This window comes from Gallus gallus, chromosome 3, assembly GCF_016699485.2.
Source record: "Gallus gallus isolate bGalGal1 chromosome 3, bGalGal1.mat.broiler.GRCg7b, whole genome shotgun sequence".
In the NCBI taxonomy this organism is placed as follows: Eukaryota; Metazoa; Chordata; class Aves; order Galliformes; family Phasianidae; genus Gallus; species Gallus gallus.
The window spans coordinates 65679531-65698719 of NC_052534.1; the positions used below are offsets into that span (position 1 = coordinate 65679531).

The following is a 19189-nucleotide window of genomic DNA, read 5'->3' on the forward strand; positions in this document are numbered from 1 at the left end:
AGTGTGATAGACTGTAATGTATTTCTAGTTATATTTTTACTATATATATCTTTTATACTTTAATCTATCAGCGGATAATAATAGTCTAAATAACCAATAGTCTAAATAAGTGAAAAATAAAATCCACCTTGGTTCTTGTTTTTGTCCAAATTCGAATTAAATCACCAGTCATGCAATTTGAGCTGAGGTCAGCGGAGGCCCACAAAGGGCCACCCACGCAGATCTAGTTGCAGACCTGGAGCCAAAGATTGTTTACTTTTTCCTAAAGAATCTAAAATAGCGACCAGATAGACAGAGAGTGTGACTAAGAAAATACAGCTGCTGCTGCATTTGTGGATGAAAACTCACAAATGCAGAGGTGGAGAACGCTGCCTGGAAGATTTTGACAGTAGGCTGACAGCGCGTAAGTAGCAGTGTTGGTACAAAGCATGCACAAAATTAGCTTGCAAATCCCCCAAAAGCATTGAACTCCTATCTTGGAGTAATGTACTTACTCAGTGGGAGAATCTCCTCAGAAAAACAGCCTAAACAGACGGTATTTTTCTACGCTTAGAAATAAGATCCCTGTCACTTCTCTCAGGGTGTCTCCCATTCACATAGAACAGAATCACTTCTGTAAGTGCTGGCTCTTTTCCTCGTGTTTAGAGGATAAACAGCAGAGAATTCGAGACGTCCTTGGAGTCAGAGTGGAGAAGTTTTGTTCCCCACTGCAGCTGCACTCACTGGTGAGCCATTTACCGGTGTGACTTCTTGCAGTTTAGCATGGTGAGAATAATTTTAGAATCCCATAAGACCTCCTCCTGGGGAGACATTCAAGAAAGATATTTTTTATCAGGAATCTCAACCATGTGAATATGGGAACTTTTAAAAATTGTTTTATGTAGCTGGAGAGATTATTCCAGAGGATGTGAATCTGTCATATGTATTGAGAAGTACTGTGATTTGGATAAGCAACAGCCAGTGCCGTCAGACCTGTAGGAAATCATTCCACCTTTCAGGCTATCCAGAATTGTCTGCTGGTGATTTTCCTTCCTTGCCCTTAGCTGAAATGATTACCAGTGCACGCAGCCCAAGCTTCAGAAGGACCTTGCTGAGACCTCTGCGGCTGCCATCTACCTCTGTATTTTTATTCTAATCCCTGATTTACCTTTGAGTAAATACAGTATCCATTTGAGCGCTGAGTAAAGACATTACTTCTTCACTACTTCACTACAAATGGCATTGTTTTTGCTCAGGAAACTGTATTATGCTGTGAAGCGTAGCTTCGCCTTTGGAAGTGTTGAGAAACAACACGTGGGTGTCACTGTTACCTAGGATAGGACCGTGCTTCACGTTAAGATACTGGAACGTGCAGATACCCATGCTGCTGACCCAGCTCCCCGTACAGTAAGTGGGAGCTGGGGTTCAGTTCACTTCAGTTGCCCATAATTTCAGGCCCCTATTGTTCAAACCCGCCTCGGTATCTACAGAGCCGTAGCAGTCACGGAAACTGGGCTGGGATTCAGCTGTCTGAATAGCACAAAAACCTTTGCTGGGACCATCTAAATCAAGCCCATAGCACCCCTACAAACAGCTACACCTAAAAGTGAATCCAGCCCCTAACCTGGGATTCCTTTACCTGGCTATGAGCATCCAGAGCCATTTGAAATGCCTGCAGGGTGTCTGCAGGAATGGGCGAATGTGGGAAAACTGCTAACAAGCATGATGTTCTGGGGCAGTTCACGTGGTTCTTAACCCTCATCTTTGGGCATCTGAATCCCACCCATAAGCTCTAAAGCTCCAGCATAGATTTGGGAAGCGAAATGTGCGATTCTTGAAGGTCTTTTGGTGCACAGTGTTAGCGTAATACAACCTTAAGACTGTGATGTGCAAAGTATACTAATTTGGTTGTTTAATGTTTGAGATCCAACTGGGTAACAACACTTCCTGTATATAAAGTCACTGTCGTCAGTGCTTCCTATGAAAATCTTGACATTTACCACCTACTGGCATTTACCTAAAGGACGGTATTTGCAGTGTAACCTGGCACTTAAAATGGGAAAAGTCAATATAACAACCTGAAGCCCTAAATGTTAAAATATGAGTTTTCATTTGCATGGAAGTCCTGACTTCTTTCTAGAAGAGCACAGAAAGGACATGGTGTGAAGACTGGAATTTCTATGACGCCTCCTTTACCGTGTTAGATTCCCTTGTTCTTTTTCAGAGTACAAGAGGCATTTTTGAAGCAATTTCTGTTTCCTTTTATAAAAGATGATCAGCAATCCAAAATTTGTGTCTAAAAGCTACTTACTTTTTTTCTCCTTTCCTTGCAACAGGTGCCTATTCCCTGTCTATCCGTGACTGGGATGATATGAAAGGAGATCATGTCAAACATTATAAGATTCGTAAACTTGACAATGGTGGATATTATATCACAACTCGGGCACAATTTGAAACTCTTCAACAGCTGGTTCAACATTATTCAGGTAACTTTCCAGATAACACGTAGCACTCTTAAGTACTTTAAAACAAGTGTTTGCTGCTGAGCTGAGGGATGCGTGAGATGCCCTGAACAGTTTTTTGAGCTATGTCTTCTGCTTGTTGTAATGCATCTTCCATTATCTCTTTCCCACTACAGTCCTAAATGGCTCTGAGTGCTGTTCACAGCCCACAGTGGCTGAACTTTTAAAAGCTAGCACTCTGCTGAGGTAAAGGTTTTACCCGTCCTGCTTTTTCTAAGCAAACAGAATTGCTGAATTTGACTTGCACATCTCAAAGCATGAATTCCCTGTGCACAGGCAAGTGCTATGTGGACCCTTTTGCAGCACAGTACTCCTAATAAAGTAAATGGGAAATTGCATTGTGAAATTCAGTCACTTAATGTAATGACTGAAAGGTTTTCGTGTATTACCTGACTGAAATTTTCCCATTGAGTTTGTGCTCAATGTGCAGAGTGCTACTATTTAAATCTTAATTGGTCCACTTTTAAAAATAAATATGTTTAGTTGGGTGTCTCTTTATGCATACTGTTTGTGTCCACCCACCAGTCTCTTTCTTTTTTTTCTCCTCTCCAGTTCGTTTGGCTAAAATGTCATATAAACTATTCAATCCAAATGTGCATCCTGCTGTCATTGGGGATTGGTATACAATAGCTAGAACTTAAAAATCCCCAAACTTCCTTATAAGCCCACTGATTCCTACATAGAAGGTTGTCATGTTTCTCAGCTTGGTCATTTTTGAAGCAGAAGTTTTTATTTAAAATTATTATTTTTATATTTCCTTACTTTAGCTTTTCATAATAATGAAAGGTGACCCCAAATGCTCGCTGCTCAAAAGCTTCTCATAAATTTTACTTGGGAAATCAACTTCTCTGTGGGATGGTTTTTGGGTTTTTTTTCTGTATTCTTTGTATTCTGTCTGCTGTATTCTTATGCTATTCATACTAGACATCTGGCTGTCTTCTCCACCCAGTTTCTGATGGGTGTATGCTGCCTGGGAGGATTTCTAGTTGTTTCTGGTGACTCTACATTAAACTAAGCTTAATAATATATAGAAATTCAAATTAAAACTGAAACTTTTCAACCACCCCATACAAACTCTAGTATATGTCAACTTTTAGCTGACTGTGATCAAATTATTTGGATCATGTATTTCCCACACACAGATGCATAGTCTGCAGAGATCTGGAAGCAGTCATTTCTCTGCAGCACAGAGACATGATCATTTTGATCCATGCGGGGTAGCTCACAAGGGCATAGTACAGATCCACCTCCCAGAGGTTTCACTTGCAGCCCCCATGTAACCCATGCGCAGCCCCAGCTCACTTGAAACATAAACACTGCCTCTAACAGCCTGCTCAGCACTCTGGGTTCAGCAAGGCAGATTTGTGAGCGCCTAGATTTACTTCAAGGGAGTATTCAGCATTCCCCAAATGGCTCTGTAAAGATAAGCATTGCTCCTGAAGAACCACTGCTGTACGTCAGTGCCTCCACATTAGGGCAAGTATACCATGCACCCTCCAGCCTTCATCCTATCATCACTGGAGGACCCCTACCGTCTAGCCAAACTATCCAGGTGGGCAGTGTGCAGCCTGGCCTTGTGCAGGCTGTCCTTTGTCAGGAGCTGGAAGCACCGAGTGTAGCTTTGCAGACACAGCCCAACTATCTCCACATTGCACACCCATCACATTGCCAAGTACCCTCGTTATCCAGACTTATCCCAGCCTCTTCTTACCTGGATAGTATAATTACCTGCAGTGTCTGGGCTTTCAAAGATCAGATTTCCAGGCCAAAAGTATTGAGAACGCCAGGGGGTCCTGACATCAAGCTGAAGTCTAGTAACAGCACACTTGCACTTGGAGCATTCACTGACTGTAAGCCTTTCAAAAACAAGTATTGTTCTTGTGCATGCAGTCCAGGCTTACAGGTTGGCCAACATGCCAAGTTTGTTGCTGTTGGGGTTTTTTTTTCATATTTTTGTTGTTGTTGTTTGTTTCAATTACAGAAAAAGGAGGTCCTTTGAAAACCTCTAATTCCTTTCTGCATTTATAAAAACTCATAAGAAAGCTTTCCGGATACTGTCTGTATTTTTGAGTCGTCTCTACCCTAATATTCTATTGGAATTGTCTTGGAATAAGACATACCAATTGATCGGTTCATGATTTTTCTCTGGCTAAAGTATTTTTTTACTTTTGTCACAGTTCAGTCTTCCATGAAGCTTTGCAAGAAATAAGTATAATGACTCTGCCCCAAACAATGCAGGACTGGCCGCATACACTATTAAAAATCTGCTTGATAAAGAATGAGAGGAAAAGAGTTCCGGAGGATACCTAGAAAAATACCTTCTCACAGAACAGAACACAGGAAATACTTTTTTCAGAGGATACATTAAAAAATACTGCAAAATTATGCCAGATTTTCATTCATATGATTCTCAGAAATATATATATATATATATGAATCTTTTCTGTATTTCTTTTACTCAGTTCAGGAACGAGCCAGTTTGTGAATTACTGGTGTTTTGAAAAGTGATACTGTACTACACTATACTAGTTATTTACGAAGCTATCTTAATGCAGCACTGTGGGAGAAGGGAAATCCTGAGTCCATAAGAGAAACCATTGATGGTCACCTTCAAAGGCAGGCTGTGGAAGCAGAAACTAAAATATTTCCTGTTCTGTCTCAAATGAATATGTTTCAGTGTTCAATTTCTAATCTTCCAGGATGCTTTGTGGTATGCAACTAACAGCTGTTGTGAGTAGCATTGTTTTTATGCTTACTGTTTTTGTTTCATGTCACCCTTTTTTTTCTTTCCTCTTCTTTGCTGTTCGCTTCACTTCTGGCTCCATCAGAGAGAGCTGCAGGTCTTTGCTGCCGCTTAGTAGTCCCCTGTCATAAAGGAATGCCAAGGCTTACTGATCTGTCTGTCAAAACCAAAGATGTCTGGGAAATTCCACGAGAATCCCTACAGTTGATCAAGAGACTGGGAAATGGGCAGTTTGGGGAAGTATGGATGGGTATGGAGCAAAATAATTATTCTAAAATAGCTCTTTGTGTGGGGATTGCAAGATGGAAGGTGAAGTGTAGGACACTGCACAAAGCTCAAATTGTTAGGAGAAATACCTTTGGAATAGTGTCCTTTGCTTGGACGTTCTTCAATCTTGAACTCTCACTGTAATTGATGGCAAAAGAAAACTGAAATTTTGTGTTCCTTTGGAAGGCTTCAATTGTGACAAATTACCAGCCTCTTACTAATAAATCAAGGTTCACATAGCAATCTACTAATTATACCAATGAGCCTTTTTCTGCAAGCTAACAAGAAAGTCTTCGCCTTCAGTATCCAAAAATCAGTGTTTGCAAATGAATTTTAATGCAGCACTGAAAGAGAAGTCACCTTCCATCTTTCTCAATGCATGCATAATTTTGGATTATAAGTCTGTTTTTTTTATTAATTTCCTCTCCTATAGAGAAAGCTGATGGTTTGTGTTTTAACTTAACTGTGATTGCTACGAATAATACCCCACAAACTGTTGGATTGGCTAAAGATGCGTGGGAAGTTGCACGTGATTCATTATTTCTGGAACAGAAGCTTGGTCAGGGCTGTTTCGCTGAAGTGTGGCGTGGTAAGGCAGAGAATATATTTTGCTTTGGATGGATCTTTTAAGGCCCTCTTGGCTGAAATAGACATTTCAAGTAGAGATCTTAAAGCTAAAAGATCAGAATAGCATTTAATGTTGGTTTATATCACTGAAACAGACCTAAATGCAGTAATCTTTGTGGAAATTCCTTTCATTTACACACACGCTGATATGAGAGTTTAGGGCTTTAGATTCCATTACTTGCACTGATTTTATTTGAGTGGCTATACAGGTGTCAGGTTTTAAAACAGAAGTGATGCTAAACTTGTAAAGCAGAATGGCTAACCAGAAATTAATCTGATACGTTGACGTTTTCCTTTCCTCGTATGTTCTAGCATTGATGGGGTCAAACCCTGCAAATGCTTCCATCCCCTCTCCCAGTTCTAAAGCAAAGTAATACTTTCAAGCTAGCTTTCCCATGCAGCCACTTCATTAATTGTTTTGAACTTTGTGTCTGCATTGCAGAAGCCTGTAACTCGATATAGAGTCCGGGGACAATAGTGTCAAGACTTGCCCAGCCCAGCTGAACCCACACTTTGAAGTCCAGAAATACTGATATTTTCCAAATCCACTGACATTGTTTTCTGCCCATTTGCCAGCTTTGCTTAATACTCCCCTCTCCATGGGCCTCATTCTTTTAATAACTATGAAACAATAGTAATTAAAATATATATAAATCTTATTATAGCTGTAGTATTGAGACACAATATAGCAGCCGTTTAATGAGAGGTGGGCTGATTTTTGGTGCCAAATTGCATTCTATGTAGCATCTTTAAAATATTTGCTGCAAATAAAGAATCACCATATGTTGCTTCTTTACTTCACAGTCACACTGGTGGAGGAGTGCGGTCATTCTTTTTGTTGCAGTGACACAAAGAATGTAAAACCAAAATAACCAGTGGGCTCTCCTGGGCTCTTGCAGCTGTTTTCCGTTTCAAGACTACAGCAAGGAGCATGGCAGCAAGTCTCTGAAATTTATAGAATTCAGTTGACCTATTGCAAAAAAAAAAACCCAACAAAAAACAAATCAAACAACCCCCCCAGCCAACTATGTTTTCTATTAGCATCCCCAGATAACTGCGGTTTCACTTTCTTGTTTTCCATCTTGAATACCTGTTAGACTTTCAAGTTGATGTTAATACTTAGTGGTCAGCTTTCATGTGCCATAGATCTTAAACTGTTAAAATAAGCTAAAGCAGCAAATGCAATTTAGAACTAAATCAACTATGAGAAATAAAGTGCCAAGTACCAGTACCAAGTATCTGTCAGAAATGGAGAAAATGTTATTACAGTTGTGACATTATTTTTCTTAATGTATAGTAAAAAATATGTTAACAGCCGTGAGGTATTACTGAATTGGAGCAGATTAACACAGTACAAATGGATAAAAAAATGCATTAAGTAGTAGCTAACCACCTGCAGGAGGAGCTCAGAGGGAGGTCTCTGCTAATGAAAGTTAGCTCATTTTCTATGAGATGTAAAAATATGAAAGCACAACGAGAAAATGTAACAATTGAAACTGAAATCTGGACGGTAGAATAAGTTAACCCTTTTTATTTCATTTCCTTTTTTTAACAACTGAATATATTTGGAAAAATATTTAAAATACAACTACTGAAAGCATTTCACGGTAATAGAATGAAGCTCAGTTTTTGTTATCAAGGCAAAGCAAACAAATACACAGTTGATCTCATGAACACACCAGGTAAAATCCCAGTTTGTTAATACCAGTAATGAAAACCCTGGTTTCCGTGAGGCTCGGTTTCCACCACGGTTTGTATAACTGGGGGCACTTCTGCAAGTGACAGAGACTGCTCTGCAGGTCTGTGTCTCAGTGTCTCCCTATAGGACATGCTTCGTCTCACCCATTGGAAAAGATTTTGGCATCTCTGCTTGAAATCAGAAGGTGAAGCTGCATCCTTCATAGCTTGTGCATTAGCGCTCCAGAAGCGAAGCCTTGCTTCAGCTGTGCTTTGGAGGACTGGGCGAAACCAGGAGCTCAGGAACCTGCCTTAGGTGCTCAGGACTTTACTCCAGCATTAGTAGTGGTCACAGCGCTTGGCAGTGAGCTGGCAGAAGTAAAAAACCAAACTTGCACTGCACACTTTTGGCTAATACGCATCTCAAACCCTATTCAAGCAACACAGGGTGTTGCTGCATGAGTGGCCAAGAAAATGAAAAGCAGCATTCAGAGCAGCTCCCCCACATCTTCTCCCCTGCCTCGACTAGGTGAGACAGCAGGTGGGAGCTGACTGTTTGCACAGAAAGCAAGCTAGTTCATTTATGCCCTGTCCGGTTGCAAAAGCTCACAGTCTGGGTATTTTGCATTAGTCTGTTCTCTGTGCAGAGGCTGAGCCACAGTAACTGATTGTTGATGTGCTTTTAACAAATACATGCTAACGATATTTTAGCCCAAATATTCAATGTACTGTGTACATCTTCTGCTGTGTTCATGCTCATGTACAGAGGAGTAGATTTTACCCAGTGCTATTAATATCTAAAGTCGTGTAGTGTTGTTCTCCTGCCTTGTGAAACAGCAGCTCCCTGTCAACAGGTCACATTCTCTATGGGATCTTTGAGATCCAGACTGAAAGATGCACTGTCATAGCGCTGTGTAGAGAATGGATGAGGAAAGTCTGGGCTGCTTGTAGCTGCATTGAAAAAGAAATACTTTTAAAGATATTTTTAAATTAACATTTACCGTTTTTAAGAAGCATTTACCATCGCTTCTATTCCGTTTGGCTCCTGTTACTATAGGACTGTGTTAGTGAATTTATCAGCAAAGAGAGCCAAGAATTTTTCTGAACAGGCATAGTCGTGTGCATGTCTGTCAGCTCCAAAAGACTGCATGAAAACACATAGCTGAGATGCTTCCACCTGGACTTCTGCCAGCTGACAGAGCAAGCTGCTGGGGATCCTGCACCTCCAGGGCTGGTGGCTGCAGCCCTCTCTGCAGGCTCCTGGTGGCTCAAATCCATGTCAGCCTTTGCCTCTGAAGCAAGCTTCTGGGAAGCCTGGCCCAGGAACTACCAGAAGGCACTAAGGAAGTGCCTCTTTTCTTTGCTATCCCTCCTGCCCCCCAAATAGATCCCAGCTCTATTCAGGGCCTCGTGCAGGCTTCTGGGGTCCAGAGCCAGGTGCTTGCCCTTCCACGCCCCCACCCCACGGCACTGCACCCCAGCTCTTCTGGCTCTCCCTGTCCCAGGGCTGGTGCAAGGCTCAAGGAGCACCCAGCCTCTAGGGAGCAGCTCTGGCGTGTCTGCAGCCCTGCTGCCTGCTGTGAGGTGCTGCAGAGGGGCTGGGAGGTGGGGCGAGGGGAGCAGGAGCCTCTGCGTTTTCAGTCAGCAGCTGCTGGGCTTCCAGGGGTGAGGAGGAGAAGAACAAGGACTCATTTTGGTTTGGAAACAGGCCCGTGTTTCTGGAATGAAATCGATTCAGAATTTGTTGCTTGGGAATTTTTCTTATATATTTTTTCCTGTAATTCAGGAAAGAAAAAAAAAAAAAGAAAAGTAAAAATGTCTTGCAAATGGAAAGTTCTGGCTTTAGCCAGTTCTGTTATCCAAATCTGTGAGTGGAACCGTGTTGTTGTCTGGAGTCATTACTTGTTAGGAGGGAAAGGCATGAAGATAGATTTCAGCAATCCCGAGTTTCTTACTCAGAGGAGGTTTCTCTGGACACCACTGGAAGCATTGTCTGAGTAAGGCATGAGAGATCATGCCCCAGTGCCAATGGGAGTATTATTTTTTTTTTTGTATAACTGAGAAAGACTAAAATATGAGGGAGGCATGGGAGGAAAACAAATGGAAAGGCAAAATATGAAACCACACTTGCAAAAGCAGTATTGTGTCCTTGCCAGTTTACTCTTCTGTTACGTTAGGTATCAGTCAGAAAAACAAATAGAAGCTGTTGAATCTTACTGTGTGTCTGTGCTTTTAGGTACGTGGAATGGAAATACTAAAGTGGCTATCAAGACTCTGAAGCCTGGCACTATGTCTCCAGAATCATTCTTGGAGGAAGCCCAAATCATGAAGAAGCTAAAACATGACAAACTGGTCCAGCTTTATGCTGTGGTGTCTGAAGAACCCATCTATATCGTCACAGAGTACATGAGCAAAGGTGAAGCTACAGCCGCTGCCATTGATTGCAATACATTTGTTTTTTATGAAGCTCAGAGGGAGGTGCGGTGTGATGCATGAGCAGTGTGTGAGGAAGGGAAGGGTGAACAGGAAGCTACATTCACTTCTGGCTTCAGGAGAACTGTCATTCAAATGTACAGGACTGAAAGCCTAAAGTCACCTAGATACACAAGCGAGGAACACATTAAGAAAATATGTGCTAGATTCTTTTCACTTTCCTGTTCTCCTTCCCCTTCCCTTTCACCTCCTCTCTCCTCTTTTTCTTTAAGCTACCTAGCTGGTAACAATCTGGTAAAATGAGAAAAAGAAAACGTTTAGCTCCATCAGATCTCCAGCAGGGGTGCTGAGAGCAGAGCAAAAAATCTGCTTGTTTTGGAAAAGCAAAGAAACCAAATAGGAAACGTAAGTTCTCACAGGGAAGTTTCATTGTACATTGGAGGATACACTGAGATTTTCAGTACATTTTTTCAGCCTATTTTGGAGTTGATTTTTATTTTCCTGGCAGGTGCCTGCCCACCTCCCTCCTCAGGGGCATCCAAGCACTGACTAACTCACATTTTAATCATATGTCTCAATGACAAGCATGTGCTTTTTCCTTTTAAAAAAAAACAACTTCTCAAAAGTCTTCTGAAACACACGGTTTGTTTTGGCTTAGCTCACTAGTTTTTACTGTGCCGTTTTATATGTTTAGTTCTGAGCTTGAGGCTGAGCACTTATCAGGGAGAAAAAGGCCCGATCGTCTGTCTTTTCCCCTTGTTTGTTAAACCAGTTCTCTGACCTTGTTTAAAGGAGACTGCCACACTTCTCTGTTTAAGTAAAAGGTTGTGAAGCTGCAGATGTTTAAAAGCTACAGGGAGCCTCCTTGCTTTCCTTCTCACGTGGAAGTTACGTGCATATTGCTTTTGCTAAAATCACTTCCATTTGATCTCCATTTGGTCTTCTCTAGTTTTGCATAGTGGTCTTCTAAAATTCATACTTCGTGCCACAGCTAGTTGTTTGTTTCCTTAGAGAAGGGTGGCTTCAAATAGTGCGGTTACTAATTTTCTGAAGAAAATTATCCTCTTAATGCTAGCACATTTAGTCTTACCAGGCTTCAGGCTGACCTTTCTTTTGGAGAAGGCTGAGCTGGGATCTGACTTTTTCCGTAGCTTGTGTGGCTTGGAACCGGGCTGACACTTCTTAGTGAGCTGAGACCTTTTGAGAGCAGCAAGTATGCAGTTTCAAAGAGCACTGGAAAAGTGAGGAAAGATCAGCTTTCTTAGTAACAATCAGGAAAATCAAAAACAACTTTATTTTCCCTACAGTTTTCTTTAGAATTGTGACATAGACTTCTGCAAGCCAATCTTACTGCCGAGCGAAACAAGCATAGTAGGAGAATTTTAAAATACCAGGTTTTTTGTTTGCTTCTTTTGTGTTTTGTTGGTTTTTATTTCTCAAACTGCCCACTTGAACTCAAAGCACTGTTGTATTTCGCACTGCATGTATCACCGCACCTCCAACCTGATGAATAGCCATTGTTTCCCTAACATTTCTGTATTGTGTCATCTCTGCATTTACAGGGAGCTTGCTAGATTTCTTAAAAGACGGAGAAGGAAGAGCTCTGAAGCTACCAAACTTAGTGGACATGGCAGCTCAGGTCTGTCTTCAGAGTGTTGAGCACTCAGGTGTGCACGTTTCAAAGCTCGCGGGTGTTTGAGTTCCTTTTAAAACGCACTTGGTTGTGTTTTACACAGGTGGCTGCAGGAATGGCATATATTGAACGAATGAATTACATACACAGAGATCTGAGATCTGCAAACATTCTGGTGGGGAATGGACTAATATGCAAGATTGCTGACTTTGGATTAGCAAGGCTGATCGAAGACAACGAGTATACAGCAAGACAAGGTAGGAACAGCAGCAGGAATAGCACTGAGCCTCGTTCTTCTGACAGGAGAACATCATTTAAAAAAACTCTCTCTCCCGTGCTTTGGAGTTGCTTTCATAAATCCTGAAGTCATTTTATGTGCTAGTCCAGAAAACTCCGCTGCTGAAGGCACACCCTGCAGAGGATGTCTGGTCAGTTGTCTTTGTTGCATTTTGGTCAGCTTTTAAAGGAAAAGTAATGAATGGGAGCACAGGTGGGTGAAGTGACAGTAGTGATGAGGTCCGAGTGGTGCCACAACAAAGCTGATACCTCACTTGCCATGCTAGAAAGCCAGAATGGGATAACCCAGAGCAGCCTATGTCAGCTACTTCTTTAATGGTGTGCCCTCTAGGTTTTGCTAACCACTCAGCATTGCTGTGCTATTCTTATTTTCTTTATTTCGACTGGTCAAAGAAATCAGAGAATCATGTTTTCACACAGTAGAGCCGTCTCTCTGAGAACTTAAAAAGTTACTTTAACAGGAAAGGCATTTTCCAGTTGCACATAGAATGCTGGGCACCACTGACAACTGATACGCTGTAAAAACAAATCAAATGGTATTGTAGCTTTTTCAGAAAGCATGTGTGCATGTGTTCAGATGGAGCCATGACACAGCCTCTTTGTAGTTAGCTGTTCTTTACAAGTCATGCTTGGTTGTCAGATGTTGATCCAAGTTTGCAGAGCTACAGTTTTGTTCTCTTTCTGCTGGCAGTACACTGGTAGTGCTTGCTTAATATGTGTCGGTAAATACCGCTCTGTCCATTCTCAGTTCTGAAGCCAGAGACTGTCTCATTAAACTGTGTTTCTTGTCATCAGAAAGCGTGGGTTAGCTAAATGCGCCTCCGTAGCCTACATTTACTCCTTCCTATTGCGAGATGTTTCTCTTAACTGAAGTCCCCCTTTTTAACAGATTGACTCTTAGGAAAGAGCTAACCTCTTTCTGTAACTTTCAAGTGCTGACAGAATGAGACAGAGTTTCCAGAGAGCAGGCGTGCTCCCATTGATCACAACCCACTTAATTGCTCTCAGCAGCACCTAACCACAGGGATGGGGAGCGCAGGCTGCATCCGCACTAACAGTTGCTGGCTTCATTCAGGAGGCAAGCTCTGATTATTTTCTGGGGGTCCTTAAGGAACATGTTGTAGGTACTAATGCAGAGCTAACCGCCGCTGAGTGGAACCTGAGGGTGAGAATTGCTCCTTGCTTGCAAAAATAGCTTCATGTCGTTCCCTCTAGAGTAATAACAGTGCAAGCTCTGCTGGACAGAAAGCTGCCTCCTGGCCCCTCCCCTCTGCAAAACAAGGAGGGTTTATCTTGAAAAAGGCAGCCAGATCCAGTCTGTAAAATGGCTTTGAAGCTGTTTTCTATATTATCTCCATTTTTGTCCGTTTTACTGCCATGCCTTTTGTTCCATTTGGAAACAGCCCAGTGTACAGTTTGACATGACTAATTATTTGTTTGAATAGACAAGTATGTAACCTACTTCTGGCCAAATCTCTTCAAGCCTGTGATCCCTAGGAAATCCTCTGATGACCTGTTTGCTTCCTGGTTTAAATCTCTCAAATAGTTTTGCCCTCTTTACATGTCAGAAATCCTTGAAAACCTGCATGAGGAAAAGCTCAGACTGTATAAGACAATAAGTTATTGGATTTTTGGTGGGAAATCTTTGAGCTGCAGAAAGTAAAATGGCAGGACTAGCAGGGAGAGGGACCGTAGTGGTAGACGTGCCCTGCCCTTCTTCCACTGTGAAATCTCTTGTATCGTGGAAAAAACAGCTAGGAAGGGCCTGGCATTCAACCTGTGTCACTGTACTGAGGTCAGGCTGAACTCCTTCGGGGCCACAGAGGACTTTGGAATGGGGACCCAAAGAGCTGCAATCACAGACGTCTTGTAGAAATGCTTCCCCCCTTTCGGTAATGGTTTTTTCACCCTTTCTTAATTGGTAACTTGTTTTTGGGAGGAGCGCATTTCTGGCCAGGCAACCGATTCTCAATTTACTTTCCATTGCAGTTCATCTGGCTTCCAAGGCAGGTGGGCAGCCAGGGTTGAGTCTAGGACCATTAATTTATCGAGGAAGAAACACAGCTTCTAAAATGCCACTGGAATTTTCCTCTTAAGTGAAATTCAATCCTGTTTGTTCAGTTCGGCTTCGGTTTTGAGCACTGCTTGGTGGCGACCACAGTATCAGAAGGAAACGGTTGTCTTTGCTTGTTTCCCATGACCTATTACTTCAGCCTCTGAGGGGATGCATCTGGGGACCGCTCTGTTTATCTGGCTGACCGCTGCTTCACTGGGAATTCTGACATGGGAGGAGAACCTGGCTGGCGGAGTGGAGGGGGTGGGGAGTGCTGCAGACTGGCAGCTCCTGTGGGAGAGAGGAAATGTTTTGCCTTACGAAATCTGAAGATTAAAGCCTTCGGTCACTCTCTCTGCAGCAGTCTTCCTCCTCAAGGCTTGTAAGTGAGTTAGCAGGGAGCTTGCTGTCAGCCTGGGGAAGAGCTGGCTTTCTCTGGCCTCGCTTGATCTCCGGCTCCCTTCCCCCACTGTCACTTTTGCCTCCGATTAAATATTTTGAAAGGAAACAGATGGGGACGCTTTGAGCTCCAGCGGGTTAAAGTGCAGGATTCCTGAACCTGTGTGGGTATTACTCAGCCTGGTGGTAACGTTTTACCGACCGGTTTATTTTCTTTTTGGGTTGAACAAAGGAGGTCTGACTGCTCCTGATTTAGGAGAGGTAAATAAAAAGCGGTTCGTCGTCTGCGCTGCCATTTCTCAGCAATTGGCAGGAAGGAAAGAGACGGTCGCACTGCTAATGATTTAAAGCGTGTGACCAGCAGCTATATGCTGCCATTAAATAATACACACCAAAAAAAAAGTTCTTGACTTGTAATGAACATTTGGCTCCTCTTACTCTTAGAGGAAGTGAGTAATCAAAGGGAAAAAACCATGCTATTAAAGTGACGCCCATTTTAAAGGCTATGGCAGTGAACTTACTGCAGTCCACCCCATCAGGGCTTGGTCCTTTTGGCTGTCGCTGTTGCAATGTCTTTTTCCCCCACACAGCATTGGGCATATTCAGTCTTGTGTCCTTCCATAGCGATGATGCCTGTGTTAGCCTTGCAGAGCAACCCCTGGCACTCTTGGTGCTCTGTGGGATGGAGAGAAACTTCTCCTCACCTCCAGCACAGGATTCCCCATGCAGCTCTGCTACCCTGCACTCATCTGGTTTGCAGCTCTGCAGGGTCTGGGCCAAGTACATAGCATCGTTGTGCTGAGTGCTCCACAGAGCTGCTGGGGAAGAGCTGTTACTGTACAAAGCTGTAGCAACTGATACAGATTTAAATTGCCTTAATAAAAAAAAGAGCAGTTGTTTTCCAGGCAACGTTTCTACTGCATGCACTGGCAGAGCTTGCAGTAATGCTGCTCCAAGCACACATGAAACAATAAGAATCTTTCTGATGCCCTCCTGACAAGTCAGGTCTATTCTGGGAGCTCTCATCCATGTTTCTAAACTTTTGAATCACTTTTGCCTCCTTAATGCTTAGAAATATCTCCTTCCCGCCCTGCTTAGAAAGAAGTGATGCTTCTTATTTTTGTTTCCTAGGAAAGATCAGGCACTACTTCCCCCTGCCAGGCTCTCCCTGGGCTCACCACTTGTCAGTTGATAGAGCACCAGTGTTGGCAATCGGTTGCACCACCAGCTGCCGCGCCCGGGGCTTTGCCCACACTCAGTGCCGAAGAGCAGGCAGGAGGGGACAGCTCCTGCTTCTCAACAGCAACCCCAGGTCCTGGAGGGGTAGCAGAGGTGCCTTTCCCCCCCCCCCCCATCAAGGAGCTTTACAGGGTCGGGGGAGGGCTAGGGCTGTGTTCGGGCCCACCCGCAGTTGTACCTCTCATTCCCCAGTTCCTGGGGAGGGATCAGCCTGGGGAGCCTGCCTTTGGCTCTTGGTGTTTTGCCATGCTTGTAATTTCACGTTAGTTCTCACAGCATAAAAAAATGCAATTGCGTGGTCCCTCCTACACAGCACTCCCCATCGCCTACCGAGGCTGACTCGTTTCCTGTTACATGCTTACTTCAGCATTTCGGTTTTACCCTTTGTAGCCTTCTCTTTTCAGCCTCAGGAGCGATGTGGTGCTGAGTTGTGCTCCCCAGCTGTTCACCCAGGGGTTCCCATACTCGTAGCTTCTGGCACGGAGTGTGCTGGGCTTGGTTTTAAAGGTAACAATGGGCAGCAGCTTCGTAGCATTTCTGGGAAATGCAGCAGTGACTCTGGGGCATGAATTGCTGAGCTTTCTGGTTTGTCAAGATTGAGATCTGAACAACAGAGCTCTGAGGGATTTTCACAGGCCTCAGAAGAAACCGTGCTAAGAGCTGCACGTTGGTGTTGCTCGGTTATCTCAGCCCCCTCTGCTCCTCATCACAAAGCCTCACTTGGGGCTGAGGAGAACCTGAAGCTGCAGCAGAGGCTGCTTCCTTTAACTCACATGCTCCCCAGTGCGAGTAATGGGGCAGAGCAGGGCTTGGGCTCACAGAAGTGCCGCAGGGCAGGGCCAGCATCTGACCCCGCACTGTGCCTGAAGCCTTGGTGTGCTGCACGTCCATGCAGAACAGAAACCCAAAAAAAGACTTTTCCCTCGCTGAAATGTTTCAAAAAGGCGTGGAGATAAAAGCCACAGAAGAAGATCTTGCTCTGGGGCAAAGACAGGCTATCCTGACCTAGGAATGCTGTGTGGGAGCAATTTGTACAGAGTTACTGACCTGCTAGTTTGTAATACAATGTGTTCCAGCAAAAAAAGAAAAAGGGAGATCCCTCCCAGCAATGTAAAATCTGCCTTGAAAGTGGCAGATAGGCTGCATTGTCAGCTGGGGTAATTTGGCTTATCAGATTTATTAACATGCTTGTCAGTAGTATGCATTTTATCTGTTGATCTGATGCTGTAATTTGCGTGCAGCACGGCGTCAGCGTGTTTAATAAGCTGGGCTGGGGCTGCTTTTCCTAACCACCATGCTGGGAACAGGGTAAGCACAGGGGCTGCGTGCCGGTCAGGAGCCATGGTGAGCAAGGGGAGCAGCAATTTGGCTTCAGAGAGGTGCTCAACACATTCTGTGGTTTTGTGTTTTCAAGGAAGTGCCCTGTGTGTCCAAGGCAAGGGGTCCATTTAGTCAAAGCGTTGGTGTGATGGGCTCCTGCATGCTGCCTTAGCAATGCTGCCAGCTGTTTGAGCTCCTGTGGAAGCACGTGTATCTTGTGGTGGTGCTCAGAGGGTTCCTCACCCTTTGCCGTTGCCTGTCCTTGTCCTAAGCAAGCTGTATGTGATCTCTGTGGCACTGCATTCATTAAAACTACAGCTGTGAGAACTGGCACGTCCTACCTGGTCTCCACTTTCCCTTACTTAGGGCTCTGGTGTACCGGTTTGCGATGGTATGCTCTTGGACCATCTGGCCTCCAGCATGCCTTGCAGGACCAGAAAACCAGGAGTCAGCTCTCTTCTAGTGATATGCTGGAATTGTGCCCCCTCTTCTCACCTTGCTTCCTATCTTCCCATGACCCCTCAACACACCATAGAGACTCCTCCTCATGCCACAACAACAGCAGGGTGAAAACACTGGGGCATTTGGCCTCAAAGGAACCTGAAGAGATTTCTTTCCTTCAAGTATGACATTTTAATGCTGCCTCTCTATCTGAGTGCCAAGAACAGGGTCACAGAATGGCTGAGGTTGGAAGGGATGTCATCTGCTTCAGCTGGAAAGCAGAAGGGCTCAGCCTCTCAGGGAAACACAGCTGATCAAAAACAAACAAACAAACAAAAAATGAAGAAAGAAAGAAATTCTAATTGTTGAATAAAGTGTGTGCAACATGTGAACAAGCAAACCATCAGACTTGGTCATCTCACACATGATCAGACCCTGTCCAGGCTTTCAAGCCTCATTCAGTTAGAATAGTATTTGTGTGCTATCCCAGCTATCACGTATGTGAGGACAAAGGACATTAGTCCTCGTGTTCATGACATGCCTTCAGATCTAAGGAACTTGACCCCCAGATACATGCAGCCTGCAGGTTTTCTGGGGATTGGAAAGTGATGTGTAGGCCCAGCTCATCCAGTACCACAGGGCTGCCAGTGCTGTCAGGCCGCAGTCAAGGACAGGAGTTGCAGTGATGTCAGGCTGCTGCAGAGACCTCAGACATCACAGCCCAGGTGGACTTCAAGAGAAGAGGTTCTGTAAATTTTGAGTCTTGTACGCCAAGATGATTCCCATGAAGTTTTAGCTGGGGAGACTGAGGTCAAAGCTGAGCGCAAGAATAGTAGCTCCAGCAGATCGGCTAATGTAGATCGGCTACCTAAGAGGCAGGCTGTTTGAAAGTGAAGAGGCACTCACAAATCCTTCAGCGCCTTGGCAAATTCAACCACTCATGTGCTGATGCTTAACTAGCCCTACGTCCCTAACTTCAGGCATCAGGGATTTGAAGCTTTCTTTATCTTACATCTTTTTATATAGGAGGGCTTACTTGAGCGTCAGCAATTTTCACTAGAAAAAAGGTATTTGTTCCTGAGTAATATTCTCTCTTAGGATCAATTACGTGTAGTGTAGGAAAATAGTTATCACATTTAATGTTTTACTAAGTAAGGGAATGAGAATTGCCACGTTTGCTTTGTACTCTTGGTCCAACCCAGACTGCAGCACAAAGCAGAAGTACAGAGCATCGAGCACTGGATGTGGTGGAGGAACAGTGTCAGCAGGGAACTGTAAACAGTGCCATAACTTAACGCCCTGAGAGCCATTTGTCCACGTTACAATTTCCACACTCATCCTGAAAGCTAAAGGAGCTTTTATGAGAGGGTGGTGAGAAGTCAAAGTCAGTATGCTTCAAAACTTGAGTTTGTCGCTGGGGATCCGCAGTAAGCAGTGCAACTCTTTTGCCTGTATGTTAATACAAGGCACCAGGGAAATGGCTGTGTATTTTTTCGTGCATGCTACGAGTTAATTATTACCACAAGACTTTTCTTTAAAGTCATACTGAAAATATTTTC

The 19189-nt window shown here is 43.7% G+C and overlaps 1 protein-coding gene across 49 annotated transcripts in view; it reads left to right on the forward strand.

Moving 5' to 3' along the window:
* Positions 1-19189, forward strand: part of FYN (FYN proto-oncogene, Src family tyrosine kinase) — a 130638-nt gene that overhangs the window by 99086 nt on the left and 12363 nt on the right. For 26 of the 49 annotated variants that reach the window (XM_046938541.1, XM_046938536.1, XM_046938544.1 and 23 more), the window contains 5 exons: positions 2316-2465; positions 5330-5494; positions 10052-10231; positions 11811-11887; positions 11985-12138. In XM_046938541.1, the coding sequence (XP_046794497.1) occupies positions 2316-2465; positions 5330-5494; positions 10052-10231; positions 11811-11887; positions 11985-12138 (726 nt within the window). Of the gene's footprint in view, positions 1-2315; positions 2466-5329; positions 5495-5944; positions 6101-10051; positions 10232-11810; positions 11888-11984; positions 12139-19189 lie in introns of all 49 variants that reach the window. The other 23 variants (XM_046938546.1, XM_046938549.1, XM_040696892.2 and 20 more) reach the window with 2 other exon arrangements.